The sequence below is a fragment of the Sciurus vulgaris genome, assembly GCF_902686455.1.
Source record: "Sciurus vulgaris genome assembly, chromosome: 1".
In the NCBI taxonomy this organism is placed as follows: domain Eukaryota; kingdom Metazoa; phylum Chordata; class Mammalia; order Rodentia; family Sciuridae; genus Sciurus; species Sciurus vulgaris.
This window is the reverse complement of record NC_136461.1, coordinates 17,876,601-17,904,545: the sequence shown is the minus strand read 5'-3', so window position 1 is coordinate 17,904,545 and position 27,945 is coordinate 17,876,601. Positions and strand designations below refer to the sequence as shown.

At 50.2% G+C, this 27,945-nt stretch overlaps 1 protein-coding gene across 2 annotated transcripts in view; it reads left to right on the top strand.

The window, feature by feature from the left end:
- The first annotated feature begins 7,734 nt into the window (after positions 1–7,734).
- RHCE (Rh blood group CcEe antigens) overlaps positions 7,735–27,945 on the top strand; it is a 34,172-nt gene continuing 13,961 nt past the window's right edge. Inside the window, exons 1-6 of one of the 2 annotated variants that reach the window (XM_079130650.1) lie at positions 7,735–8,052; positions 11,888–12,038; positions 16,948–17,095; positions 18,261–18,427; positions 20,371–20,505; positions 26,309–26,430. In XM_079130650.1, the coding sequence (XP_078986776.1) occupies positions 7,886–8,052; positions 11,888–12,038; positions 16,948–17,095; positions 18,261–18,427; positions 20,371–20,505; positions 26,309–26,430 (890 nt within the window). In that variant the 5' untranslated portion in view covers positions 7,735–7,885. The remainder of the gene's footprint in view (positions 8,053–11,887; positions 12,039–16,947; positions 17,096–18,260; positions 18,428–20,370; positions 20,506–26,308; positions 26,431–27,945) is intronic. The other variant, XM_079130651.1, reaches the window with a different exon arrangement.

Sequence of the window (27,945 nt, the reverse complement as noted above, 5' to 3'; positions counted from 1 at the left end):
TGACTGAAGCAGAGTGTAGGATGGTGGTTATTTTATATGCAGCTAAAAATACTCCAAGACTGTGATGAGAACAACCATAAACAAGACAGATGTCCACAGTGCCTTCGTTTAAAAAAAAAAAAAAAAAAACCCAACAAATTCGAGATGCGTTTCCAGTCTCTCATTGGGCTGACAGGTCGTTAACGATAGTAGGTGGCCCTCCTGCGGGGTGTCCAGGGGGCAGAATTGAAGCCTGAGCCCAGATGCATGCTTTTCCTAAGTGATGTCAGTGACGAGTGGGTTGGCTGTGAAGGGGAGGCATCCAGGGACCCCGGCAGAGGCGGTGAGAACAGACATGATGCAGGGAAGGTGATACAAAGGAATCTCCTGCACCACGGCAGCCTGGCTGTCAGCGCCAGATGAGTGAGACCTGGGCATAGTTTAGGTCATTTTGTTAGTTTATTTTTTTAATCCAGTACAATCTTTATTTCAATCAATGCCTCCATTCTGTCACGCACATCCAGCGTGGGGCGACCCAGGCGGGTTGGAACTGACGCTTACTATGTAGGTACTGGGCACCGCACTACGTGCTTTTCATTAAGCCTCTCAGCAACCCTATGACGTAGGTCCTATTACGGTCTCCGTTGTTCACTTGAGGAAACTACCCACGTGGACGTTAAGCAACTTGTCCGAGGTCGCTCGGCTAGCCATAGCACAGCAGATTTAAATTTAGGCATCCTGGTTTTAGTTTCCATGCATTTAACCATTGTGTTCCATACAGGAGCATCGAGTCACTTGTCATTAACCAGTAGGTATAAGAGCCACTCATCCAAACCCACAGGATGGCACTTGGGCACGTGTTCTCCACCCACGCAGTGCTGCTAACACAGGTGTGAAGTGTCCTCAGAAACTCGCTTCGCATAGAAGCACAGAGGAGGACCCACACCCAGGCAGGAAGACAGGCCGAGGGCAGGAGGGCTTCTGAAGGGAGGTGACTGCCAGCCAGGTGTCACAGCTCAGTAGGAGTTAGCCAAGAGGGAAAGGAGGGCGGCCCCAGGAGGGCTGTGGGTGCGCACGCGGGGTGACTGGGCCAGGGTTCAAAGCCGCAGTGTTCCTGGAGCACAAAGAGGGAAACAGGGTGTGGTGGACCCAGCGGGTGGGGTAAGGAGTTGGCTTCCATTCTGCTGACCTAACAGGAAGCAGGCATGTGAAGAGCTTGGGTTTGGATCATAGACAACCTGAGGAACGAGACCAGGGAGGCGCTCCTCTGGACTGTCCACCTGCAGGGGTCTTTCAGCTTCTCACTGTGCTCACCACCGAGCTGCACGCACAGCCTGTACACAGCATTTTTTGAGCATGCCGGTAGGCTCAGCGTGGGAGGCTGAGGCCAGAGGATCCAGGGCCAGAGTGGACAACATAGCAAGACTCTGCCTTAAACGAAAGGATATGTATCTATTGCACGCACACGTTTAAAATGGCTAAAGAGACCAAAATGAAACACATGATATTCAGCACCTTCTTGATAATTTTGAGTTGTCTTGATTGACTTCCTGTCAGATCTGACTTTTGATTGACTTTTTTTAAGCCTCCAAAGTGACTGACGAAGTCTTGCACAGAAGGTATGTGTCACTCTTCCCTTTTCTTTCTTTTTAAAAATATTTTTTAGTTGTAGGTGGACATAATATCTTTATTTGTATGCGGTACTGGGCCTCAGCCCCAGCCCCTTCCTTTTCCTTTTGTCCTTTAGCTGCCCTTTAGCGTTTGGCTTGCAATCTGTGCTTTTTTGCAGGTATTGTTTAAGTCATTAGTCTGTTTTTGCAGGTTAGTTGAGTTAAATTGAGGTAACTTAATCTGTCTGCCCACTTAATCTAATCCAGTTCATGTAAACTGCACTGCAATTATTTATTTATTTACTTATTTATTTTGGGGTCCCTGAGGTTGAACTCAGGGGCACTCGACCACTGAGCCACATCCTCAGCCCTATTTTGTAATTTATTTAGAGACAGGGTCTCACTGAGTTGCTTAGCGCCTTGTTGCTGAGACTGGCTTTGAACTCTCCGTCCTGCCTCAGGGAGGAGCCGCTGGGATTACAGGTGTGAGCCACCAGGCCCAGCCTAATAAATTATTTAAAGCTGCCAAGTCTTCTAAAAAAGACATTTTGAGTCAATCAGGAAATTTGTATAACGTGAATATTCTATGACATACAGGAATGAGTGCTAATTTTGTTAGGCGTGATAAAAGTATATTTATTTCTTTTAAAGGTTCTGTTAAAGAAGTATATTAAAGTGTGTGATGTCTGGGGTTTGCCTTATGCCAGAAAAAAAAAAAAAAAAAAAAAGATGGAGAGGAGTAATTTCATGTAATTTCAAGTCTTCAAAATTTGCAGATGGGTACATGGGATCACTACGCTGTTCTCTCTCTCTCTCACTCACTCACTCATATACTTAAAATTTTCTAGAAGAGTTCAAGAAAATAAAATGAAAAGCCCTGCCATTCCTTGCAATATGATCATGATGAAGAAGCACACGTCAGCCTCCCCAGCTTCGGAGCCTGGGAGTCTGGGGGCTGACAGGCTAGGCATGTCCCGGGCGATCCCAGGTTGATCTGAATATTAAGTCGTTGCAAGGAGAATAACCCAGGCCAGTGAGTCTCAAAGCGTAGTCCCCCAACAAGCTGTCTCGGCATCCATGAGAAATGCAGATTCTCAGGCAGGCTGATCAGAAATTCTGGGGCTGGGGCCCAGCCATCTGTGTTTTCAGAGCCTTCAAGGTGATTCTAATGCACATGAGAGCTGGAGGACTACGAAGCTGGACCCGTTCAAACCTTGCCTCTGTGTCTTACTGAATAACTTCAGGCCAGTTATCCACCCTGTCTCTGCCTCTCTGCAACCTCTGTCATGTGAGAGTAGTACTCCCTGTATTAAGTTATAGCATAGAAAAGAATGCATGCATAGAGCGATAAAAAGCACCAGCTTTTACTCTTAGCATACTATATTGTTTTCAGCTTTAATTTCTTTTTAGGTAAAAACAAAACTAGAATTGCTCATCTTTTCTTGCTTCAGCCCTGTGGTGTCTTGGGCATCTTCTGAGGTGTGTGTTCCTGTTCTCCTGACCTCTGACTGGTGATGAGGTCAGATGAGCAGAAGCAAGGAGTTGAATGAAAGAGATGTTTGGGAGGTAAGATCAGCCGTACTTGGTGAGGGAGAGGGAGACGTCGAGAATGTCTCCGTGTGTGTGATTGATGTATGACTGCCAATTCCTGAGATGGGAAGTACAGGGACGGGGAAGAGGCGTTGGGTAAATAGGGGAAGCAAATTCTATTGATTAGCTATGGCGACATACCCAACCATCCCCAGACTTAGTGACTTAAAATAGCAACCATTTAATGTACTTATGACTGGGATTCTGTGACTCAGCAGATGAGTGGGGCCCAGCTGGACAATTTTTCTTTTGGTTTTGCTGAGGCTCACTTATGCATCTGTACCAGGGAGGTTTTTTTTAAATTTTTAGTTTTTTGTGGACCTTTATTTTATTTATTCATATGCGGTGCTGAGACTCAAACCCAGGGCCTCACACGTGCTAGGTAAGCGCTCTACCACTGAGTCACAACCCCAGGCCCACCATGGAGGTTTGTCTAGGCTGCTATGACCTCACCTGACCTCATCCGTCTGTCGGGCAGTAGGAACTGGTGGCAGGTAGGACCATGATTACTGCAGGTTCTCCCAGACCCTCATCTGGCAGTCAAAGCGTAGGCCCTGGTATGGGGTGCTTGGCAAGTTTCTGCCTAGAACTGTCTACCAGTGTCCTATTGGCCAAAGCCAATTACAAGGCCAAGCCCAGGTGAGAGGGATTCAGTGTTTCGTTGGGGTCATTACACAGAGCCTGCCCTAGGGGTGCCTCATCGGGGGACCATCCCAATCCTGTGCTGTCGATACAACTCCATGACCCCTTGTACTCCTCAAAGGCAGAGAGAAGGGCTACAAGAAGACAGGAGGGCTTCTCCAGCCACATGGAAATGCCCCAAACCCTGGCACCTTCCATAGCTCAGCAGACCCTTTGGGAAATCTCCTTTCCTCTTCCTGAGCTGCTGCTGGGTGGGAGCTGGGTGGGAGTAGAGGCCACGGGGGAGGGAGGCAGCGTGGGCTGTGGAGGCCATCCTAATCAGCAGTGGGGAGCACAGGGTGGAGGTTCATCCAGAAACCGGCCCTGGCTTCAGGGATGTTGGTGCCAAAGTTTCACAGGCCAGAGGGAGGGGGTCGGTGGGTGTGGCACATCCAGAATCACAGGCGACTGTGCAAAGTGATGGACTCAGAGCTGAATGCAGTTAGTTATCCAGAGTTTGTTCTCTGCAAGTGAATGAAGGGGCCTGGGGAGGGAACGGTCTTGTCCGAGCCACAGGGCTCGTGAGTGTCAGGTGGGGAGTGGGTGCCGAGGCTGGGCAAAGTGACGTGCTCACAGGGCCTAGCGGTGGTTTCACAGCTGTGTCACAGACTGGGAAGCTGGTACGGGCGGAGCCAGGCCCGAACCCTGGCACCTGCCGCCAAGGCCCGTGAGCATCGCCACTGCACAGTCCACGCTGTGCAGAGGGACAGGACCGCACGTGGTCAGGACGGTCGGAATTCACACCCCTGCCCGCCCCTGCCCCAGCCGTGTGGATGGGCCAGGTCGACAGCCCTCGCGCCTCCCTTGATCCATCTGGGTGCGAATCGGGGAGAATGAGCCTGCCTGCCGAGGGGCTGTGGGGGCGCGGCTGGGATGCCCTCGGAGGGGGCAGGGGGGCTGGGGGGCGCATCCTCCTCGTCCCTGCTGTTCACAGGGCGGCTAGCAAGGCCTGGATGCTCGTTGTTGCCTGCCGGTTCACCCTGCTTTCTCCAAGCCATGGGGTTTTCGTACACTTCTCCAGAAGGCCCGACAACCTGTCTCTGGGCCCAGTCCTTGGGGGCTCTGCGGCACGGCTGCCTCTTATCACCCCCAACACATGGCGATCCATTAGCTTATCAGACCGGGCTGCTGCTGGCTGCTGACGCCAACGGGGATGCCCTGAGCTGGGGCCTCAGGGAGTGAGTCAGGAGCCCGGCGGGCCTGGGCCTGGAAGAGGAAGTGCGAGGGGCAGGCCCGGGAGGGAGCCCAGGCTGAGCATCAGCAGCTGGGTGCCTGGGTTCTGTGGCAACTCCTAGAAACCCTGCCCTACTCTCATCTTCTTGGCAGGGCACAGTCCCTCCCTGCAGGACAGCGTGGGGACGTGGGCTCCAAGGCCATGAGCTTTGATACCCGGCATCAGGGTGACATCCGGGCCATGGAAGCTCCCTCCCTCGGCCCTGTTCTTTGACTTTCTAAGCTCCAGGTCCCCACCTCTGCCCTCCTCCTGGTGAGTCTTCACTCCCAGCTTCCCCTAAACTGCTCCTTAGAATATTCTAGAGCTTCCAGAGCCCTAGAGAATATCAAACCCAACTCCCTTGTGTTACAGATAGGGAAACTGAGGCCTGGGGAGGGGTAGGGACTTGCCTAAAGTTCTCTAGCGCAGTGAGGTTAAAAAAAGACTAGAGGCAGCCTCGCCTGGAGGAGGGACCCTGCGCCAGAAGTTCAGAGCTGGGATCCACTGGGGCGTGCTGGGTGGCCTTGAGGAAGTCACACATTCTCTTTGTCCCCTTCAGTAAAATGGGAGGGAAACAGGATCTTTAGTAGGTCTGGGCCCTGTGCCTACGGCACTGCTGCAAAATGGCGGCTGAACTGTGTTGAACAACAGTATCTGACGAAAGGTCGAACTTAATATCTTAAGTGGGGTGTGTGGTGCCCACTGGGTCCAGGCCTCCCCACTCCCATGGTGCCTTCCATTGCCCCTCTCTGGACCCCAGGGCCTCCTGAAGGAATCTTGTCCAACTACCCCCTGTGCCCTCTCCTTTCCCAGTTCCTCGGGGGCCTCCTGCATCCTGGGATCGTCCAGTTGATCTGGAAACATCAACAGCCACCAAAGGTCCACACATGTGGCGGACCCTGGTTGTGTGTACTTCTCTATGAACGTGGATTTAAATGGATTCTGTAGGTATTTTTCACTCTCAAGATAGGGGGTGCTCTCTTTCACTTCAGGTGAATAATCCTTGCTTTCCAAAATCAATCCCTGCTTGTGCCTCCAAATACATAAATAAATAAATAAATAAATAAATAAATAAATAAATGGCTGGACTCTAAGTCCAGGGGGCTCTCTGGGACTGTGAGGGGCTCAGGGATGTAAACTCCCACAGTGTCCCAGGGCCAGGCCTGGGGCTCTGAGGCAGCTCAGTTCTTACTGTGCTGATTGTCATGACGATGATGGACAACTACCATTTACTCAGCATTCTCCACGTGCCAGGGGCCCATACCAAGCACTAGAACAGAATTTTATTTCCTCCAGAGCTGCCAGCCCCCTCCAAGGCGGGAGGAATCACCCCCATTAAGCTGAAAGTAAGCCACATTCAAGGCCATGAGGCGGACACATCAATGGACACTTTAACAGGTCAAAACTGGTCACCCGTTGGCAGTCTAATAGGGTTAGCCTGGTAGGAGACGAGAGAGCCAGGATCAAACAGCATCTGAACTCGGAGCCCCAGGATCAAACAGCGCCTGAACTCGGAGTTCATGCTTTCTCTGTTTTTTCCCCCCATGTGCACTGCCTCCACCTTGGCTGCAGAAACCTTCAACATGGAAAATAAAAGAAAGTAAAAGTCTCCCAAACCCAGAGACAATACCCACAGGAGGAGAGAAAACCCTTCAAGATCTCTCTCCAGGATTTACATGGTGCTTATTGACACAGGGCCCGTAGCCTTCTGAGCCCCCGTGTGTCTCCTCCCATGAGATTCTGGCAACCCGGCGAAGGAGGATTATTTTGCCATTCAGAAAACGTGAATGGGAAGAGGACAGAGTGGGAGAGCGGACAGGTCAAAGGGGCCACTGTAGGTTGAGATCCTGGCTCTACCACCAGGGGCGGGGCGCTTACCTCCTCCGCGATGTGGTTGTCACTCCTGTAGGAAGGTGACCTCCTCAAAGGGCAGTTGTGAGGACCAAAGGGGCTGGAATACGTAAAGTGCTTTAAACACTGCCAGCACTTCATGTACACTTAGTGTATGTAGGCTCAGAGAGGCTGAGTAACCAGCTGAAGACCACACAGCTAGAAAGTGCTCATTTGGACCCAAGTTTGCTGAGTTCTACCACATAAGCTGCTAACCATTTTTCAAAACTGGAATCAAATCAAAGTGCTTGCTCTTCCTTCTGTGGGGCTCTCCCTGCCGCTGGGTGTGACTTTTCCACCCACTGCTTCAGCATCCCCCCACTTGGGCTCTGAGGTCAGGAAAGGCGAGGGTCACCAGTGTTTGCAGCTGGTGGCAAAGGAGAGAACTGTCTTCTGGGAAGGTGACTTGGTTCATGCCAATGGGAGCTCAGGGCCTGCCTCTGCCTCCTCCTCCCGTGTGACCTGGGTCACGTCACTGCTGTGGCCTCCTTTTCTCACGTGCATGACCGGGAGTTGCACCTGATCTCCAGTAATAGCAGCAATTACCTCTCCTGAGTGTCACCCATATGTCAAGCATGGGTCCTGACGTTCTGCACTTGTTCGTGTCATTATGCTTATTAATAAAAACAATTGCTACACTTCCTGAGTGCTCACCGTGGGCCAGACCCTGCCTGAAGTGCTTAACCAGCGTTAGCTCATCTGATCCTCACCTCAGCCCTGTGCAGATGTGTGTGATCCCCATTATTCAGATGAGAAAACTGAGGCCAGCAGGCAGAGTGATTTGACCAAACACCCTTACTGCAGTGTTCCTTCCAGTGGTCATCCTGTAAAGCTCTCATTCCGTACCCACTCCTTTTTGTCTATTTCCTCCTCTTCCTTCCCCACCCCTCTTCTCTGAGCAGGCGTCCAGGAGCCTACCATCATGGCGGTCTTTGGCTTGGGCTTCCTCAACTCGTCTTTGCGGAGACTCGGCTGGAGCAGTGTGGGCTTCAACCTCTTCATGCTGGTCCTTGCGGTCCAGTGGGCTGTCCTGGTGGACGGACTCTTTTCCTTGATCCTCAATGGGAAGGTGCCCATCAAACTGAACAGGTAACCTCTGGGTCATTGAGGGCATAGGGTATGAGAGGGAAGGTTCTAGAAAAGTTGGAATATCTTTTTCTTTCTAGCTGTGGTGCCATGCAATACTTAGGGCATACATGTTCTAAAACATTGTTCATTGTTTGTCTCCAATGCCAAGTTAGCTGGGCATCCTGCATTTTATATGATGTCCCCAGTCGGTGGACTCACAGGCCTTCAGGGCTGCAGCCCTCCCTGGACCCTGGCTTTTTTATTATTGATTATGATTTTATGAAGACACACAGTCAACAAAGGCTCATGGAAAACTTAAGAGAAAGAGAGTAGACAAAAAGAAGCAGTAGCGGGGCTGGGGCTGGGACTGAGGGGCAGAGCGCTTGCCTGGCATGTGTGAGGCACTGGGTTCGAGCCTCAGCACCACATAAAAATAAATAAATCAAATAAAGCATTGTGTCCAGCTACGACTAAAAAAAATTAAAAAAAAAAAAAAAAAAAAAGCAATAATGTCACACTTGGAGAGACAGACTCTTGAAAAGAGGTACTGCAGATGCTGATGCCAAGGAACAAGCAAGACCTTGCTAACCTGAAGCTAACGTTGATCCATTCAGATGCATTCGGATTAGATGCTAGGAACGAGCAAACGTACACCACGTGCTAGAAGTCAGGTAATGGGCAACAAGTGGGTATTGATTAGGAAGGCGCACAGAATCACCCGCAGGCCAGTACGTGGTCTCTAGGTGAAGGTGGGCTAATCCGGGCCGTCACACTTGAAGAACCAAGTGACGTTTTTCCTTAAGAATTTTGTTGTTGTTTTATCCAACTCTGTCCTGCCCATATAATGATAATGCCATCTTAGGCACCTGGGGAGATATCACGCCCTCCTGAGGCCACCTCTGAGGCCCTGCTAGACCTTCTGAGCACTGCTGTTGAACAGCTGTCCATGAGCCAGGCACTGCACTGTGCTGGCCACTTCACAGGCATTTTGTTTAGCCCGTCCAGGTAGAGGTCCAACCTTTATTTATATAAGGTAATGAAGGCTCAGAAAGGCTAAGGCACTTGCCTGGGGTCACACAGCTAAGTGGTGGTGATGGCTTCGGCTTCTAACTATCCGCAACCTTTCTCACACACTCCACAGCGGTTGTGACATGAAACATGACCTTGCTGTTTTCCCAGTGCCCCTGGGTGGGGGTGGGGGTGTCTCCACATTTTTCACTTAAAAAAGCTGTAGAGCTGATCCCCAAGGGAATCGGTGTGCCCTGGTGTTCCCCTGGGAAGGCCCCCAGGAGTTCCGATGGCGTGTCCCTGGGTTCTCAAGCCCTCGGACTTCTGCACATCAGCAGGTCAGAGTGGGAGGTGTCTTGGGCTGCTCCCTTCTGATGTCCACCGGGACCTGCTGGTTCCTGACTCAATCCTGGAAGACAAGAAGGGGCCACTGGGGACTCCGTTGCCCTGCCCAAGGCCACCTGGGTCCTCCCAGCTGTGACCCTCACTGGACTAGATTGGATCAATGGGCTTCTTCCTGCCAGTCAGCCAGGCTGGACTGATGGGGTCCCCCTGACCGTCTCTGGGGACAGGGTCCTCTCCCTCTCTCCCTGAGCCTCACTGGAAACCGTGCTACCCGGCTCAGCACTGGACTGGTTCCGCCTTGATTCCGGCACGGGGGTCCTCCTGGCCAGCTGTGTCCTCCGCGTCCCTCACACAGTGAGAGCTGAGTGGTAAATGATTACCGGAACAGAGGATGAGATCAGAGGACCCGCAGCCAGTGATTCGCGTGTGCGCGCGCGCGCGCGCGTGCAGCTGGGGTTTGACAGGGCTCAGCCTGTACCAGGCACGTGCTCTGGACCCCATTTTAGCCCAACACCCCACTTTTTGTTTAGTTTTGTGCTTTGGTACCAGGAATTGAACCAGGGGTGCTTTCTGCTGAGCCACATCCCCAGACCTCTTCCTCTTTCTCCTCCTATATATTTTTTTTTTTTTAATTTGATACAGTGTCTCACTAAGTGGCTGAGGCTGGCCTTCAACTTGAGAGTTTCCTGCCTCAGCCTCCCACTGAGTGATTTTTTTTTTTTTTTTTTTGTGGTGCTGGGGATTGAACCCAGGGCCTTGTGCATGTGAGGCAAGCCACTCTACCAGCTGAGCTATGTCCCCAGCCCCTGAGTGATATTTTTAATGCTGTATTTTGAAAAATTCCAGAGGACTCTCCCTGGTGACAGTAGCAATAGCTGACCTTCTCATTGTGCTCAACAAGCATTAACTGGCTCCACCCTTCCACGGCTCCAGGGCATCGCTCTGCCTTATAGACCAAGACACTGGGGCAGAGTGGTTAAGTAATTTGCCCAAGATCATACAGCCAGGAAGTGGCGAAGTTGAACCTCCAGCCCAGGCAGGCTAACCCGGACACTGGGCTCCTAACCACTGTACTTCCTGGTCTCAACCTCTTCCCAGCACCACCTGGCTTCTGAGGTCTGAAATGCTATGGCTGGTACACATCCGCTCCCAGCGATGTCAGTGAGCCAGGCGCAGAAGCACATACCAGTAATCCCAGCTACTCAAGAGGCTGAGGCAGAAGGATCACCAGTTCAAGGCCAGCCTCAGCAATTTAGTGAGATCCTAGGCAGCTTAGCGAAACCATCTCAAAGTAAAAAATGGGAAGGGCTGGGATGTGGCTCAGAGGTAGAGCAATCTTGAGTTCAACCCCCAGAAACAAAACCAAAACAACACGAGGCCCTTCTTGGGGAAATAAGTGCTCACAAGGCCCAGGCTGCCCAGCCTTACATTGAGTAACCCCTAGATCTAGGTCATTCCTGGTCCTGTCCCCTTGCCCTGTGCCCCGCTGAAGTCCTTGAGCCTCAAGCAGGACGTATGTTAGCGGTGAACGCTGAGGGAGCACAGGCTTTGGATTGGCAGCTGGCTTTGAACCTCACATCTGTCACTGCAAGTCAATTCTCCTAGTCCAGTGTCTCCTGAGCGGTCACTTGTCACCGTCTTGCAGAAAGTTGCCCCGAGGATCAGCACTTAAGCGGTGACCAGCCTGTCGTGAAGCACTGTGATCACGGTCCTGGTGGTTGTCACAGCGGCAGCATTGACTCCTGGGGGTGGAGGGGTCCCTGGAACAAGGTGCTCAGGGGAAACAGACTGTGAGGTCAAATGCTGCCTCCTCCAGGAAGCCCCCTGTGAGTCCAGCGGGCACCACCCGCTCCTCCCCGAGAGCCCCCTCTGGCCTTGCTTATGGCGTCAAGGATGCCAGCTTCTCTTCCCGAGTCAGGTCTCCATGCCCGTCTTGGTGCTAGACACCACCCCTTCCAATCCCGGGCACCACTGGGAGATAAGGGTAATTATGGTTCTTATTTTACAGACAGAGAAACAGGCTCAGTGAGGTTACATAGCTACTCAAGGAGCGAAGCTGGGATGGGAAGCCCTGTGTCCCACGTCCAAAGCCAGTCTCTCCATCACCAGGAGGGAGAGAGAGGGATGCGGGGACGACAGGCGAAGGGCGCCCTCTGTTGAGCATCTGCGAGGGGTGATGGCAGAAAAGAAGTGCCACGGGCAGAACCCCCGGGGTCAGACCCCAGCGGGAGCCTCCTTGACTCACGTGACATTGGTGTGAGGCCTCGGAGCACCCTGAGCACAGAGCAGGCTTGGCGCCACTGGGGGACGGGGCAAAAGAGTCTGCAGACTGCACAGCCGCCCTCAGTGGGGAGACCTGTCTCGTCCCCACGCTGTGTCCTCAGTGTCTCGAGCAGGGTCAGGCACAGAGAGGTGCCTGCTGGACTCCCGGCTGCAGGAGCCAGCAGATGGAGGAGAGGCGTCCTTCCCACGTGGTCAGGCTGGCCCTCCCTGTCTCCTCCAGTATGTACTCGGCCACCATGAGCGCTGTGACGGTGCTGATCTCCGCCGGCACGGTCCTGGGGAGGGCCAACTTGGCGCAGCTGACTGTGATGACGCTGCTGGAGGTGACAGTTGTTAGTGTCACCAGGATGGTCACCTGGAAATTCTTCTACGTGAGTCACGGGGCTGGGGGGGCTTGTAAAAGGGGGGTGAGGAGGCGGGGTGGGGGTGGGGAGGGCGCTGCCTCCCTTTGGTGAAGCTTCTGGGGTTTGAAAACATCAAGTCAGGACCAGATGGGGTTGCGAAGTGGTGGTCTGCGTGACTTCCAAAAGAGGAACCCTTCCAATTGGACCTTACACAAGATAATCACAGGATATTTAAAAGAATGAATTCCTGGGCCCCACCAGCAGCGGGTCCGGCAAGTTGTATGGCCAGTGTCTTCTTTTAAATCAGTCAGTGTGTCAGTGACGACCTCGGTGACCTCGCTGGGACAGACCGTCCAAAGTCCAGGTTTGAACCAGGCGTGGTAAAGCTCTCCTGCCATCCCAGCCACTCAGGAGGCTGAGACAGGAGAATCTCAAGTTCAAGGTCAGCCTCAGCAACTTAGTGAGACCCTGAATCAAAGTATAAAATTTTAAAAGGGCTGGGGATGTGGCTGAGTGGCAAAAGCATGTCGGGGTCCAATCCCCAGGACTAAAAAAAACCCACAAATGTAGGTTTGAAGCAATCCGTGAAGGTGATGCCAGTCCAGATGCCTCTCCCAGACCCTCTGCCCTCACCCGGACCCTGTGAAGACATGGCTGAACTTCCTAGCTTGCAGATGAGAAAGATGGTGCCCAGAGAGGGGAAGGCACTGCCCACGGTCACACAGCAAGATAGATAGTGACTGAGCCTCTGGGAGAGCCCAGAGCTCTTACTTGATTCAGGAGAAAGAGCACTGGACTTGGGGCCCAAGACGGGTCTGTCTCCCGGTGCTGCCACTAATTCTTCAGCCCAGGTTCAAAGCTCAGCTCCACAACGCCAGTGCAGTCAACGCAGGCCCCTGCATTGACCTCTCTGTGCCTCAGTTTCCCTATCTGTAGAGTGGGTGACTCTATCCCCACACCTGGGGCTGCTGTGAGGCGTCCGCAGTGAGGAGGTCAGTGCCTGGCGCAGGATGCTGTTTTCCATCCTCATCCCTGTCCTCAGGCTCAATTGATTGGCATTGCTGAGGTGGGGACAGGGAAGGGGGCAGGACCAGTGGGGATGGGGGTGAGTGACAGGCCTGTGGGGGGACACTGGGTGTGGGTGGTGGAAGTAAAGTGCAGGAGAAGGTTTCAGAGCAGAGAGGGAGGGGCGGGACCAAGGTGCCCTTGGAAGGGCGATGGGGCCAACGTCCGCCGGACCAGGATGCCGAGGGCGCGGCAGCTGGGAGGGGCAGGGGTCGGCATGTCCTGGCGGTCGCTGGAGGGGCTTGGAGCGGGCAGGAGCCGGGGTCTGGGGCAACGCGGGAAGTCCCTACTGTTCATTAACTTTCAGTGCCCTTCATCAGCGTTTTCTCGTTTTTCTTTTTCTCGTTCTTTAGAGGAGGGAAAGTTTGTTTTAGGCTCATGGTTTCAGAGGTTTGGTGGTCAGTGACCTCTACGACTCTGGGCCCCAGACCGAAGACCGCGGTAGAAGGGTGTGGCCGAGGAGGGGGCGGTTCACGGCAGCCAGGCGGCGAGGGGGAGGGAGAGCTCAGCAGTCTTTCCTTATGACCCTAAATACTCAGCGCGTGGTTCCTAAGAACAGCATTCTCTTACGGTAGCCTTGTCCAGTTATCAAAATTGAGAAATCAACCTTGAGATAATATTATTACCTTATTCCGATGTCACCAATAATACCCTGTCCTAATAATACCCTGTTAGAGCAGAAGAAAGAAGTATTTTTCTGGTCCAGAATCACCCCTTCCATTTAGTTCTCATGTCTTTTAAAACTATCGTCAAGACTAGTTCCTGATCCCTTTATCTTTCCTGATTTTGATGTGTTTTGAAGTTAAAAGCCAGTCATCTTGCAGAATGTGGGCTTGTCTTCCATGTCCTCATGGTTGGATTGAGTGTGTGCATCTTCTGGGCAGAAATTCTACAAAAGCAACATTTTCTTTTGGTACATCATATCAGGAGACAAGCTGTCAGGTTGCCCCATTATAGGACATGTTCGCTTTGATCCCTTGGTTAAGGTGGTGTCTGCCTGGATCTTCCACCGTAAAGTTACTGTTGTTCCCTTTCTAATTAATAAACCCATTGTTGGGCGATACTTCCTATGACCACTCTGTTTCTCATCCAGCTTTCCCCAGTGGGTTAGCATCCATTGATTCTGGCTTGAATCAATCAGTACTATGACAATTGCCAGTCTCGGATTTCTAATTCCATCTTCCCTTCTCCATCCATTAGATTTCACTTTTGCTTCATTCATTCATTCATTCATCTATTTATGTCACTACAGGGCTCATGGACTCACATAGGCACACTCTCATTCCTTGCCTTTTCTGCTTCATGTAATGATAGATTACAACTCCTTGGTTCCAAAGAAGAAAATGTCCTTGGTGTTTCTTAGGCAGAATGAGAGGAATTCAGAATAAAGACCTCAAAACTGGTTGTGGTGGCACACACCTGTAATTCCAGCTATTCTGGAGGCTGAGGCAGGAGGATTGCAAGTCCAAGGTCAGCCTTGGCCATTTAGTAAGGCCCTCAGCAATTTAGAAAGCTCCTGCTTCAAAATAAAGCAAATAAATGAAAAAAAAAAAAAAAGGACTGAGGATGTAGCTCAGTGATGGAGCACCCCTGAGTTAAATCCCCAGTACACACACACACACACACACACACACACACACACACACACACACATGAAGCCCTCCAACCTCCAAGGGCAGAAAGTGCAGCTAGACTCAGGCAGGAAGGGACTGGACCTGCATATGAGTAGTGAGTGTCTCCATGCCAGGTGGTTTGTGCTCTCCGTCTTTGGGCTTCCTTGCTCTGTGCACACCAGCTTTCTCTTTAGTAAAAAAAATATATCCCTCCATCCCACCTTTCCATTTGTCCCAGATTCTGCAAAACACAAAAAGCAAAAACAAAAACAAAAAACCCCCAGCAGCCTTTTGTCTTGGTGTCCAGGGAGTCTCATTAGTCCACTGGGGTGTTTATCTCCTGGGGTCCAACCAGCCACAACTGGCCTGGAAGATGTTCCACACAGAAAACATGGCTGTCAGGAAGAGGGGTGAATCCAGGGATGAAACAGTACAGAGCTTCCAACTCTGAATGTTGGGTTTCATGACCAACATTGTAAGAGGATGCACATTAAGTTGACACCCTCTCTTGTCTTCTCTGCAACTTTGACTGGCTAGACAAACTGTCCCAGGGGAAGAGTCTGGCTCTGAAGGTTCAAGGTCCTCAAAAATTTTCCCTGGGTTTGTTCAGTGGAAGGGCTCAGGTGGAACCAGGGCTGGGGACCAGGGCCACGTCAGGGAGGCAACTCAGGAAATGAAAATTCCAAGCCATCCATGATCCCTGTGCACGGCTTCTGGATGCCTGGTGGGACTCAGACTTTTAAAAGTATGAGCTCTCTTTTTGTTTTTGTGGTACCAGGGATGCAACCGAGGGGTGCTCTACCACTAAGCTACCTCCTCAGCCCTTTTTATTTTAAGATAGAGTTTCTCTAAGTTGCTGAGGGTCTCACTAAGTTGCTGAGGCTGGCCTTGAACTTGTGATCCTGCTCCCAAGTCCAGCCTCCCAAGTCACTTGGAGTCACGGTGTGTGCTGGGCTTCTTTGCAGTTGTCATAAGAGAGTCGCATAGACTTGCATCTTTATGTATGATAGAGGATCCTTACAGCCGTTCGTCCATTTCAGGAGCATTTATTTAGTACCTATGATTTACCAGGCACTCTTGTGGCTGTGAAATCATTCAACTCTCCTGGAACTTCCATTCCAGAAGGAAGGCTGCAATTACCAAAAACCAGTCAAAAGTGATGGTGTGTTCGATGGCGAGGAATACCATGGAGAAAAATAAAAGGGAGAAAGGGAAGGCGAATGTTGGGGTGGGGGACAGAGCGTCAGGTAGGGCAGGCAGGGAAGCCCTGTCCCCAACTGAGTACAGCCCTGAGGGGCAGTCAGCACAGCGGCTCTGAGGACAGTGGCAGAAGACCCCCGCAGGGTGGGTTGTAGACCGTCCTCATCGCCTGCGCCTGGGGCAGACGGCTTGTCCACGCTGCCCTCGTCCTGCCCATACTGGAAAGGACTTCCCGGCACCGGCACGACCTAAGCGGGAGCCCGCTGGGGGTGAGGAGGAGGAGCAGGGGAAGGTGGGTGGCGGAGTACAGGGGCCGTCGGCTGGGGTCGTCCTGAGGCCACAAGGATGAGACTCAGTGAGGCGGGACCCTCTGGAGGACTCTGGGCAGGGCGCTGGCGAGATGGGACTTTCGTTGAACAGGGTTTCTTGCTGCTGCCACGCGGTGAATGGTCAGCAGGGAAAGGGTGGAAACGGGGTTATTGCAGGAATTTGGGGCGATGATCAGGGTGGCTCATACCAAGGAGGGGCCTGTGGGGAGTGGTAGTAAAGATTCTGCCGATTCTGGTTATTTTGGGGAGGCGCAGCTGCCGCCTGCCCCGTAGCCCTAAGTGAGTTATTGAGACTTACAGAGTTTAACCCTCATGAGGAAAATCAGCACGTAGCTGGAATTTACCGGAGACCTTGGAGTGGATCCTAAGAAGTCTGGGTGCTTCCTGTTGCAAAATTTATGTCCCTCTTCATTTCAGGCAGAACTGAATTTCAGCTGAAAAGTGGAAAGAAGTGGGGCCAGCCATGTGGCTTTTGCCCCACCTGAATGGACCTTGGCCAACAGCACTGAAGAGCGCTGATAAGGCCACCAGCAGCTTCCCTGAAGCCACCCTGCTGCCCCTGGGCACCTCTGCAGGGAAGGCCAGCTGGCAGGGCTGGATAAGCTCTGAGCCTGTCTGGCGACTTCAAGTCGAGCCTCCTGCAGGAGGCCCAGAACCTTCTTGAGCAGCCACGAGGCCGCCGGTGGGGAGCACGGTGACACTCACAGCTCCCTTGGGGTTTCACTGCAGATGGAACACCACACGGACGCCCTGGTCTTCCCCGTGTTCGCCGCCTATTTCGGGCTGACTGTGGCCTGGTGCCTATCACAGCCCCTTCCGGAGGGAGTGGAGGAGAAGGCTCAGATGGCTACGAGCCCCAGTTTGTTTGGCATGCTGGGTAAGGACGAGGTGGCCGGGTGACCTCCTGCCTGGGCTGAGCCACGCGGGCACAGGGGTGAAGTGTGTGAGGTTAGGGCGACAGCAGGTGGCTTGGGGTCCTGCTGGAGGTTGGGCAAGGATGAGGCTGGGCTCTGGCAAAATGTCTCCTGGGCCCTCTCACTGGGGTGCCTGAGGCCCTCCAGCACCCGTGGCCTCCAGCAAGGCTCGCTGAGTTCACCTTTGAATTAAGCATCTCCTTCCAAGGGCCTGACTTCGTCAACATGCAGTGGAGAGCAGAGGTCATTACACCTGAGTTTATTCAGTCCTTTGGTTCTCAGCTGAAAGGAGGAGACCAGACAAGTAGAGACAGTGGGCCCATGAGCAGGAAAGGGCGGAACGCTGGATTCTGAAAAGCAGCAGGGAAGACCACCAACCTAGGTGGCTGGGAGGGCCGTGGAAGAAATCAGGCAGAAGCCTGGCATGGTGGCACACGCCTGTAATCCCAGCGGCTCTGGAGGCTGAGGCAGGAGGATGGTGAGTTCAAAGCCAGCCTCAGCAAAACAGAGGTGGTGCTAAGCACGTCAGTGAGACCCTGTCTCTAAATAAAATACAAAATAGGGCTGCGGATGTGACTCAGTGGTTAAGTGCCCTGGGTTCAATCCTTGGTACCAAAAAAAAAAAGAAAGGAAAGAAAAAGGAAGAAAGAAAGAAAGAAAGAAAGAAAGAAAGAAAGAAAGAAAGAAAGAAAGAAAGAAAGAAAGAAAGAAAGAAGGCTATGGAACCAAATGGAAGCAGTGCTTTGATTTTCAAAGCATGCATTTGGGGGCGGGGCTGTGGCTCAGTGGTAGAACACTCGCCCAGCATGCGTGAGGCCCTGGGTTCAATTCCTAGCACTGTAAGACAAAACAAAAACAAGTAATTAGATTAACAGGGACCAGGGTTGGGAGCCTGAGGTTTATAGATTTCAGCTCCCAAGACCCTAGTTGGCCTGCCTGTAAAACATGTTAGCTGGTCAGCTTGAGGCTGCAGAGGGAAGAATCCTGAGGGGAGCCACAACTTCCCCGAAGTCCTGCAGCTGGAAAGCGACCAAGCCGAGGCTTGCCAGCTTGAGGGTTCCCCCCCTCCGAAGCCTCTGGAGGTTCAGGACTTTGGAGCCCATGCCAATGACCCTGTCTGGTCCCCAGGTACTCTCTTTTTGTGGATATTCTGGCCAAGTTTCAACTCCGCTCCGCTGGACTTGCCAAGTGAAAAGAGGACCGTTATTTTCAACACCTACTTTGCCCTTGCAGTCAGCGCCGTGACGGCCACCTGCGTGTCAGCCTTGGCTCATCCCCAAGGGAAGATCAACATGGTGAGGAGGGGCTGCCCCAGGGCACACTTGGGTGCAACAGGCCAACCACAGGTATCCGTGCCTGGCTCCCAGAACCAGCCTCAAGGGTCAGGAAGGATGGCGGGCTGCCAAAGCTTCCTTGTCTGCAAAACAGGAAGAAAGCTAGGGGGTCACAATGGGCCCTGGAACTCAGGAGCCTGTCAAACGTCACAGGCTCTCTGCAGGGGAGTGAGTCAATTCATCAGCGCTGACATCACACAGCCCACATTTGAGCCCCGTTTCTGCTAGTTACCAAAGTCAGCTATCTACCATAAACCACCATCAGCAGAACAGACTAGAACAGGGTTAGTCAGCTTCTCCTCTTCCCTCAAGAAATTTCAAGACTGGAATTAGCATCATCAGAAGTAAAAAAAAAAAAAAAAAAAAAAAAAAGTTATGATAGTCACATGACCTGGGTCAAGCCACTTTAACTCTTTGAGCCTCAGCTGTCCCATCTGTAAAGTGGGAATGAAGAGAGAATGTGTATAAAGTGCTTAACGAGGAGTGGATGTGAGGCAAGGTTAGCTGCTGTCATTGATGTGGGGGGGGCGGCTGTGTGCACAAGTTTGGGGAGGACCGCTGGGTCAGAAGAGAAGGCTGATGGGGGTAAGAGAAGAATGGAGGCACTTTGGATTATGTAGAGGGAAATGAGGGAGGGGAGGGGGCGGGGGAGGAAAGACATGGACTGAGAAAGACATCGTTACCCTATGTACACGAATGGTGTGACTCACATTGTGTGTAACCATGGATATGAAAAGTGGTACCCCATTTGTGTACAATGAATCAAATGCAGTCTGTAAATATAAAAATAAATACAATTTTTAAAAAAGAACCATATGCAATCTAAAATGATTAAGAAGTTCTTCTTGACCTTGGAGAACCTGAGATCTTAGGAGGACAGAGACAATTATTGTAAGACACAAACTGTATTATGTAATATAGGTGTAAAGGTATGCTATTGGTTAAAGGCTACAACATAAGAAAGTTGAACAGTAATCTAGCAAAATATAAATATCAGTTAAAGTGGGTCTTCAGGGTTTTTTCCTTCAATTTTTTCCCAGTTAAAAAAAGATACACACACACACACAAAAAGAGAGAGAGAGAGAGAAAGAGAAAGAAAGCAGATTCTCAGATGACCAGGCAGGGGTCAGGCAGCCAGAGGGGCTGGGGAAAATGGTGGATGGCGGGCCTGGAGTGGAGGGAATGTGGCGCATGACAATTCATAGCATAGTTCCAAAGCTGAGGGGAGGCTGATGTTGCCACACGTGAGCCTAGGAGCACACAGGAGGGGTCGTCCTTGGAGGTAGGACTTGGTATCGGGTCAGGAAGGCCCAGGACCTGTGCCGGGGCCCAGGGCTCCAGGCCTGGTTAAAATGAAGGGGCCAGAAGGGATCAAGACAAGACTCCAGATCCAGAGCATGAAGGACAGCAGCAGAGATGTGACCCAGGAATAGGGTCTGGCTTATTGGAACTGGATCCGGTCATAGGGAGTGGCATTGGCACCAGGTAGCCAGTGACAATAAAAACAACAACCGTGGCTCATGTTTATTAGGCGTTTATTCATGTTCTGCACCGGTTACTGGCTCAGGGCCTTATATGTGGTAACTAGGTCCTGACAATAGTTATGAAGTAGGAGTCATGAAACCCTGCTCTTCTAAGTGCCCACGAATTAGCGTGACAGGCCAGGGTGCTGGGTCTTTCCCTGCCTGCTTCCCAGTTGGAATGACTGCTTGCTCCTGAGCCTGAGAGGTGGGACTAGGGCAAGCCCATGGAGGAAGGTCCCCTGGTCCCCACTGAGGGGAGGGGATGTTTTCAGGACAACAGAGCAGGAAGGACATTACAGGGCTGCTCTGCAGTCAGCTCGCCAGCTTCCGGCAAGGTGGGGTCCCTGCCTCTCTTCATTCACCTCAGCTGTTTCTTTGCAGATTCACACCCACAATGCGGTGCTGGCTGGAGGCGTGGCTTTGAGTGCTCCAGGTCACCTAATTTCCTCTCCTTGGGTTGCTATGCTGCTGGGCCTTATGGCTGGGTTGATCTCCATTGGGGGAGCCAAGTGCCTGGTAAGGAATTGGGCAATGAATACTCTCTGCTTGGTCTGAAGTCTGCAGATGCCTGAGTCCCTGATGGGTCACTGTGTTCTGCCATGGGCTGCGTTAGGCGTGTTTGGGTGCTTCTTAGGTTGGCTTCCAAGCCTGGCAGAGGGACCACCCTAGTTAGCTGGCGCATCTGTTGGGGTGCTGGGGAACGAGTACTTGACTCATTGGAGCTTGCTCCGGCTAAGAGGGGATTTGTTGTAAGGGTGGCAGGGCGTCTAGAACCCAAGGACAGAGACCCTCCGGGTACCCAGGAGTTACTGCATGTGAAGCGATGCCAGTAGGTCTCTGTCTACTTCTTTCCTTGCTTTTCCTGAATATCTGCTTGATTCTCAGTCTGTAGACCTGCCTGCCCTTCTGCTCCACATTGTAGAATGTGGTCTTTTGCTTCAAGAAAACAGCAGGCAGACTCTCTAGGTCCCAAATTCTCTGGAAAAGGGGCTCCTTGGTTTAACTTAGGCCGTCTTTGTCTTTGGCTGGGGTGGAGGTGCTCAGGCACAGGCTGCTGCTGAGGAACTGTGGGGGGGAGGGGGGGAGCAGCAGCGCTCAGAAGAGGGAGAGCCAGGCTGCTAATCCAGGTCCTGTCCCCTCTGATAGTTTAATTCTTCACATGGATGGATTTTCATCCTTCTGTACTCCATGGGTAATGATTATACCAGAATGCTCCACACTAGCCAATTGGTTATGAAGTACATCTAAGAGGAATGTCTAGGGACATCAACTCTTAAAGAGTTTGAAGACACCACATAGAAAAAACAAAGGGCTTTTGAAGGCTGAATGTGGATAAACAATGGATATGCCAGGAGTCAGTTTTGACTCAAAATAAAGAATTGACCAGGCTTGATTTGACCAAAGATAAGGCAGTCTGCTTTTCATCTCTGCGGTGTGAACAGATGTCTTTTTATGTCCTCTGACTTTGAAACCCTGAGATGAAAGGAGAACATCAGGGAGGAGATTGAAAAATTCTTAGAGGTCAATGAGAATGATGATACAACGTATCAAAATCTCTGGGACACTATGAAAGCGGTACTAAGAGGAAAATTCATTGCATGGAGCGCATTCCAGAAAAGAATGAAAAGTCAACAATTAAATGACCTAACATTACAGCTCAAAGCCCTAGAAAAAGAAGAACAGAATAACAGCAAAAGTAGTAGAAGACAGGAAATAATTAAAATCGGAGCTGAAATCAATGAAATTGAAACAAAAGAAACAATTCAAAAAATTGACATAACAAAAAGTTGGTTCTTTGAGAAAGTAAACAAAATAGATAAACCCTTAGCCACACTAAAAAAGAGAAGGAGAGAGAAGACTCAAATTACTAAAATACATGATGCAAAAGGAAATAGCACAACAGACACCACTGAGATACAGAACATAATGAGAAGCTACTTTGAAAATCCGTATTCCAACAAAATAGAAACTACCGAAGACATTGACAAATTTCTAGAGACATATGCTCCTCCCAAACTGAACCAGGAGGACATACACGATTTAAACAGATCAATATCAAGCAATGAAATAGAAGAAGCCATTAAAAATCTACCATCCAAGAAAAGCCCAGGACCAGATGGATTCTCAGCCGAGTTCTACAAGACCTTCAAAGAAGAACTCATTCCAATACTTCTCAAAGTATTCCAGGAAATAGAAAAGGAGGGTACCCTACCGAACTCATTCTATGAAGCTAATATCACCCTCATACCCAAACCAGGAAAAGACACATCAAGGAAAGAAAATTTTAGACCAATATCCTTGATGAATATAGATCCTAAGATCCTTAACAAAATATTGGCAAACCGTATCCAAAAACATATTAAGAAAATTGTGCACCACGATCAAGTGGGGTTCATTCCTGGAATGCAAAGATGGTTTAACATCTGTAAATCAATAAATGTAATCCATCATGTCAATAGACTTAAGGATAAGAATCATATGGTTATTTCAATTGACGCAGAAAAAGCATTTGACAATATACAACACCCCTTCATGCTGAAAACACTAGAAAAAATAGGGATAGTAGGAACATACCTGAACATTGTAAAGGCTATTTATGCTAAGCCCATGACCAACATCATTCTTAATGGAGAAAAACTGAAACCATTCCCTTTAAAAACAGGAACAAGACAGGGATGTCCTCTTTCACCACTTCTATTCAACATTGTCCTCGAAACTCTAGCCAGAGCAATTAGGCAGACTAAAGAAATTAAAGGGATACGAATAGGCAAAGAGGAACTTAAGCTATCACTATTTGCGGATGACATGATTCTATATTTAGAGGATCCAAAAACTCCTCCAGAAAACTTCTAGACCTCATCAATGAATTCAGCAAAATAGCAGGCTATAAAATCAACACGCATAAATCTATAGCATTTTTATACACAAGCAATGAAACAGCAGAAAGGGAAATGAGGAAAACAACTCCATTTGCAATAGCCTCAAAAAAAATAAAATACTTGGGTATCAATCTAACCAAAGAGGTAAAAGATCTCTACAATGAAAACTACAAAACACTGAAGAAAGAAATTAAGGAAGACCTTAGAAGATGGAAAGATCTCCCATGTTCTTGGATAGGCAGAATTAATATTGTCAAAATGGCCATACTATCAAAAGTACTATACAGATTCAATGCAATTCCAATTAAAATTCCAATGACATACCTCACAGAAATAGAGCAAGCAATCATGAAATTCATCTGGAACAATAAGAATCCCAGAATAGCTAAAGCAATCCTTAGCAGGAAGAATGAAACAGGGGGGTATTGCAATACCAGAACTTCAACTATACTACAAAGCAATAGTAACAAAAACGGCATGGTATTGGCACCAAAGTAGACAGGTAGATCAATGGTACAGAATAGAGGACATGGACACAAACCCAAATAAATACAATTTTCTAATACTAGACAAAGGGGCCAAAAATATGCAGTGGAGAAAAGATAGCCTCTTCAAAAAATGGTGCTGGGAAAACTGGAAATCCATATGCAACAGAATGAAACTAAACCCCTATCTCTCACCCTGCACAAAACTCAACTCACAATGGATCAAGGACCTTGAAATCAGACCAGAGACCCTGCATCTTATAGAAGAAAAAGTAGGTCCAAATCTTCACCTTGTTGGCTTAGGATCAGACTTCCTTAACAGGACTCCCATAGCACAAGAAATAAAAGCAAGAATCAATAACTGGGATAGATTCAAACTAAATAGCTTTCTCTCAGCAAAGGAAACTATCAGCAATGTGAAGAGAGAGCCTACAGAGTGGGAGAATATCTTTGCCTCTCATACTTCAGATAGAGCACTAATTTCCAGAATCTGTAAAGAACTCAAAAAACTCTACACTAAGAATACAAATAACCCAATCAACAAATGGGCTAAGGAAATGAACAGACACTTCACAGAAGAAGATGTACAAGCAATCAACAGATATATGGAAAAATGTTCAACATCTTTAGTAGTAAGAGAAATGCAAATCAAAACCACCCTAAGATTCCATCTCACCCCAATTAGAATGGCGATTATCAAGAACACAAGCAACAATAGGTGTTGGAGAGGATGTGGGGAAAAAGGTACACTCGTACATTGCTGGTGGGGCTGCAAATTAGTGCAGCCACTCTGGAAAGCAGTGTGGAGATTCCTTAGAAAACTTGGAATGGACCCACCATTTGACCCAGCTATCCCACTACTCGGCCTATACCCTAAGGACCTAAAATCAGCACACTACAGAGATACAGCCACATCAATGTTCATAGCGGCTCAATTCACAATAGCCAGACTATGGAACCAACCTAGATGCCCTTCAATTGATGAATGGATAAAGAAACTGTGGTATATATATATACAATGGAATATTACTCAGCTATAAAGAATAATAAAATTATGGCATTTGCAGGCAAATGGATGAAATTGGAGAATATCATGTTAAGTGAGATAAGCCAATCTCAAAAATCCAAAAGAGGAATGTTCTCACTGATAAGCGGATGATGACACTTCATGGGGGGTGGGAGTGGGACAAGAATGGAGGAAGGAGGGACTGTATAGAGGGAAAAGAGAGGGGGGAGGGGTGGGGGAAGGAAAAAAAATAATGGAATGAATCAAACATCATTACTCTATGTAAATTTATGAATATGCAAATGGTATGCTGTTACTCCATGTACAAACTGAAACAACATGTATCCCACTTGTTTACAATAAAAATAAATTAAAAAAAAAAAAAAAAAAAGAAAGGAGAACATGCAAAAAAAGGATGCATAACAAGGCCAGGCGCTGTGTTGCCCACCTGTAATCTCAGAGACTTGGGAGGCTGAGGCAGGAGGATCACAGGTTTGAGGCCCACCTCAGCAATTTAGCAAGATCCTATCTCAAGATATAAAAAGGGCTGGGGATGTGGCTCATTGGTAAAGCTGCCCTGGGTTCAATCCTGGTACTAAACAAATAAAAGTGCAACAAGTCACCGTCAGGCCCAGTGTCCCTTGGTTTTTTGGGGTCCTTCGGTTGCTCTGATATAACCAACTACTGGTGTCTGTGTGATGCTATTCAAAGATCATTAATCAACTAATGTTTTTATTCATCATGTACATTTTAACACTTCTCAAGCTATAGCCTAGTGAGGGAAATGGACAGACAACCACCGTGCAATAGGTGCTACTGGAATTTAGATGTCTAAGCTGGCCTGAGACAGTCAGGAAATGAGTCCCAGAGCAGAGGACATCTTAGTGGAGCTGTGACAGGTAAGTGGTACTGGCCAGGTGGAGAAGTGAGAAATGTATTCCAGGCAGAAGAAGCTGAGTGAACAAGACTCAGCCGTGAGAAAGCTCGTGCCCCACCGGGAGACAGAAAGATGTTCTCATGGCCAGAGCCTGGGGTTTCCCTGGCAGCCTGGTGGAGCCACAGAGGAGGAAGAAGCCACCTCCTCAGCTGGATGACTAGTCTAATCTAAATTCTTTTTTTGGCGGGGTGGGTATCAGGGATTGAACTCAGGGGCACTCGACCATTGAACCACATCCCCAGCCCTATTTTTGTATTTTATTTAGTGACAGGGTCTCACTGTGTTGCTTAGTGCCTCGCCATTGCTGAGGCTGGCTTTGAACTCACCATCCTCCTGCCTCAGCCTCCCGAGCTGCTGGGATTACAGGCGTGTGCCACCTTGCCGGGCTTAATCTAAATTCTTACTCTGAAGACAAGGGGGTTCTATGGAGGGAACCAGCCTGATGCAGTTTGCACCTGGGCTGCCGGGGAGGTGGAGGGAGCACAGCATAGGCGTCAGAGGTGCTCAGCGCCCTCCTTCCGACTTCATCTCAACGACCATATTTTCTAAGGGATGCCGCTTAAGCCTGTCTAGACCGGTGCTTACCCATCCCCCACCATCCCCCACCCCCCATCTTGGCACACAGGTGGGGGCACTACCGGAGTGTAGAATGTGGGCGGAAGCCAGGCTGCTGCTAAACATTCTGCGAGGCACAGGGCAGCTTCTCCCTGTCCCCAGCATAGAATCGTGGGCCGCAAATGTGAGTAATGACCGTACGAGTTCCTGGCCACTCAGAGTGTGAGCCGTGGACTAGCAGCACTGGCGTCAGAAGTGCCAAATCCCAGGCCCCCTCAGGGCCACTGATTGTCTGCATTTACACAAGCGTCTCAGGGGTGGAAGTGCACGTTCAGGTCTGAGAGGGGCTTCTGTAGGTGAGCCTCACATCTGTCACCACTTGGCGTCCTGGAGGCTAAGGGTGTGTAAAAAGGGTGGGGACAGTTGCAGATACACTCACAATGCCATTTGTCCCCAGGTGAGTTTTAACCACGTGCTGGGGATCCAGGACTTCAATGGTGTGCACTATACCTTCGGCTTGCCGGGTCTGCTTGGAGAGTTCGCCTACCTCGTGCTGCTTTGGAACACCAAGCCTTCCATGTGGGTAACTTGGCCCACTTCCTTAACGCCCCGATCCCGTGCAGTAGGAAATGTGCCCAGGGCCCTGGGGAGGGGGTTGTGCGTTCAGGGCCTGGCGCTTCCTAGTCCTCAGGAATAAGCTGGTCAATAAAGTCTTCCCTTGCTTGGGTTATCACTTCCCCAGCCCCTTCTCCCCTGGGGTGCAGGGCCAAGGTGGAGCTCAGAGAGGCCCAGACAGGCAGGCAGAGCAGAGCAGTCAGGCTGAAGCCCGCTGGAGCTGTTTTCTAAACCATGGAGCTGAGGCTGCGCTGGATGACCTTCAGGTCATTCCCCCCACATTCCTGCAGGGTCACCACAGAAGCACTCCCGCCTCGGTTGCCCCAGTATGAATGGGGACAATGAGAGGGTCTCCTCTGGTGGGCTCGTGGGGAGGCTGTTTAACCACGCTGTTTGGTTAAGAAGATTTAAGAAGTTGACGTAGGGAAGTCTAAGCACAGCCAATCCTCAAGGTGCAGAGAGGGACGGGGCTTGGTGGCCGCCTCACTGTGAGGGGGGATCATGGGCTTCTGGATGAGAGGCAGGCTATGTGTCCCCCAGAGAATGGACAGCAATAAGCACTTAACTTACCAGAGCCCTGCTCTGACCGCCTGGCGTTCCTGTGAGTTTTTGCTGGACATGGCTCGCATAAACTGAGACTGTACAGGTGAGCTGATACAGCATGATGACATTACTCATATTGACCACTGTCCGTTGCCTGCTACTCATTGTGGCCAAAAAAAAAAAAAAAAAAAAAATTACATGCGCCATATGATCTTCACAACCAGCCATCTGCCCAAGGTCACGTGGCTGGAACCTGGGTCTAAAGGTGGAGGAAGTGGGGTTCGAGCCGGTGACTGGAGGCATCTCTGAGAAATCGTGGAGGGGGTGGGGTCTCTTTCACCTCTTGGATCCTGTGGAGCTCCGACAATCGAGGCGACCATAGCCCCAATCTGTAGGACGCTCATGGGTGGGAGACCTGTCCCTGCCTGAGTGCTGAGCTGAGGAGGACCCCACTCGGGAGGGGAGAGGGTGGTCTGTGTGGAGGCCCCTCGGCAGTGTCGTCCATGCTGCGTCTGCCACTGCCACACTATCAAGCTGTGCTCCTCCAGGTAAATCGCTTCCTCTCTCTGGGCCTCAGAACCCCATTCTGTAAAATGAGGGGTTGATCCAGCAGGGTTCCCAGCTCAGATGCCTGGAGGAACCAGGCAGATAACATATAAAATGAGACCCGCCCAGGGAGGCTGGCGGCTGCTCTTTCAGTTCAGGTAACCACTGCTGTGCAGGGACCCAGGTTCCGTGTCACTAGATCCACTGTTTTCAAGAGAAACCAGAAGTCCAGAATTTTGCATGCATTCCCCAAACGTTGGTGAAAAATTCAAAATCATTAGTGATGTTGAGTGGACTGAATTCTGTTTGTGGGATACCAACCTTTAACCTGTGGACCATCTATACTTCTAGGTCCCCAGTTCTGTGTGGCTCTGTGATTCTCCTAGGACA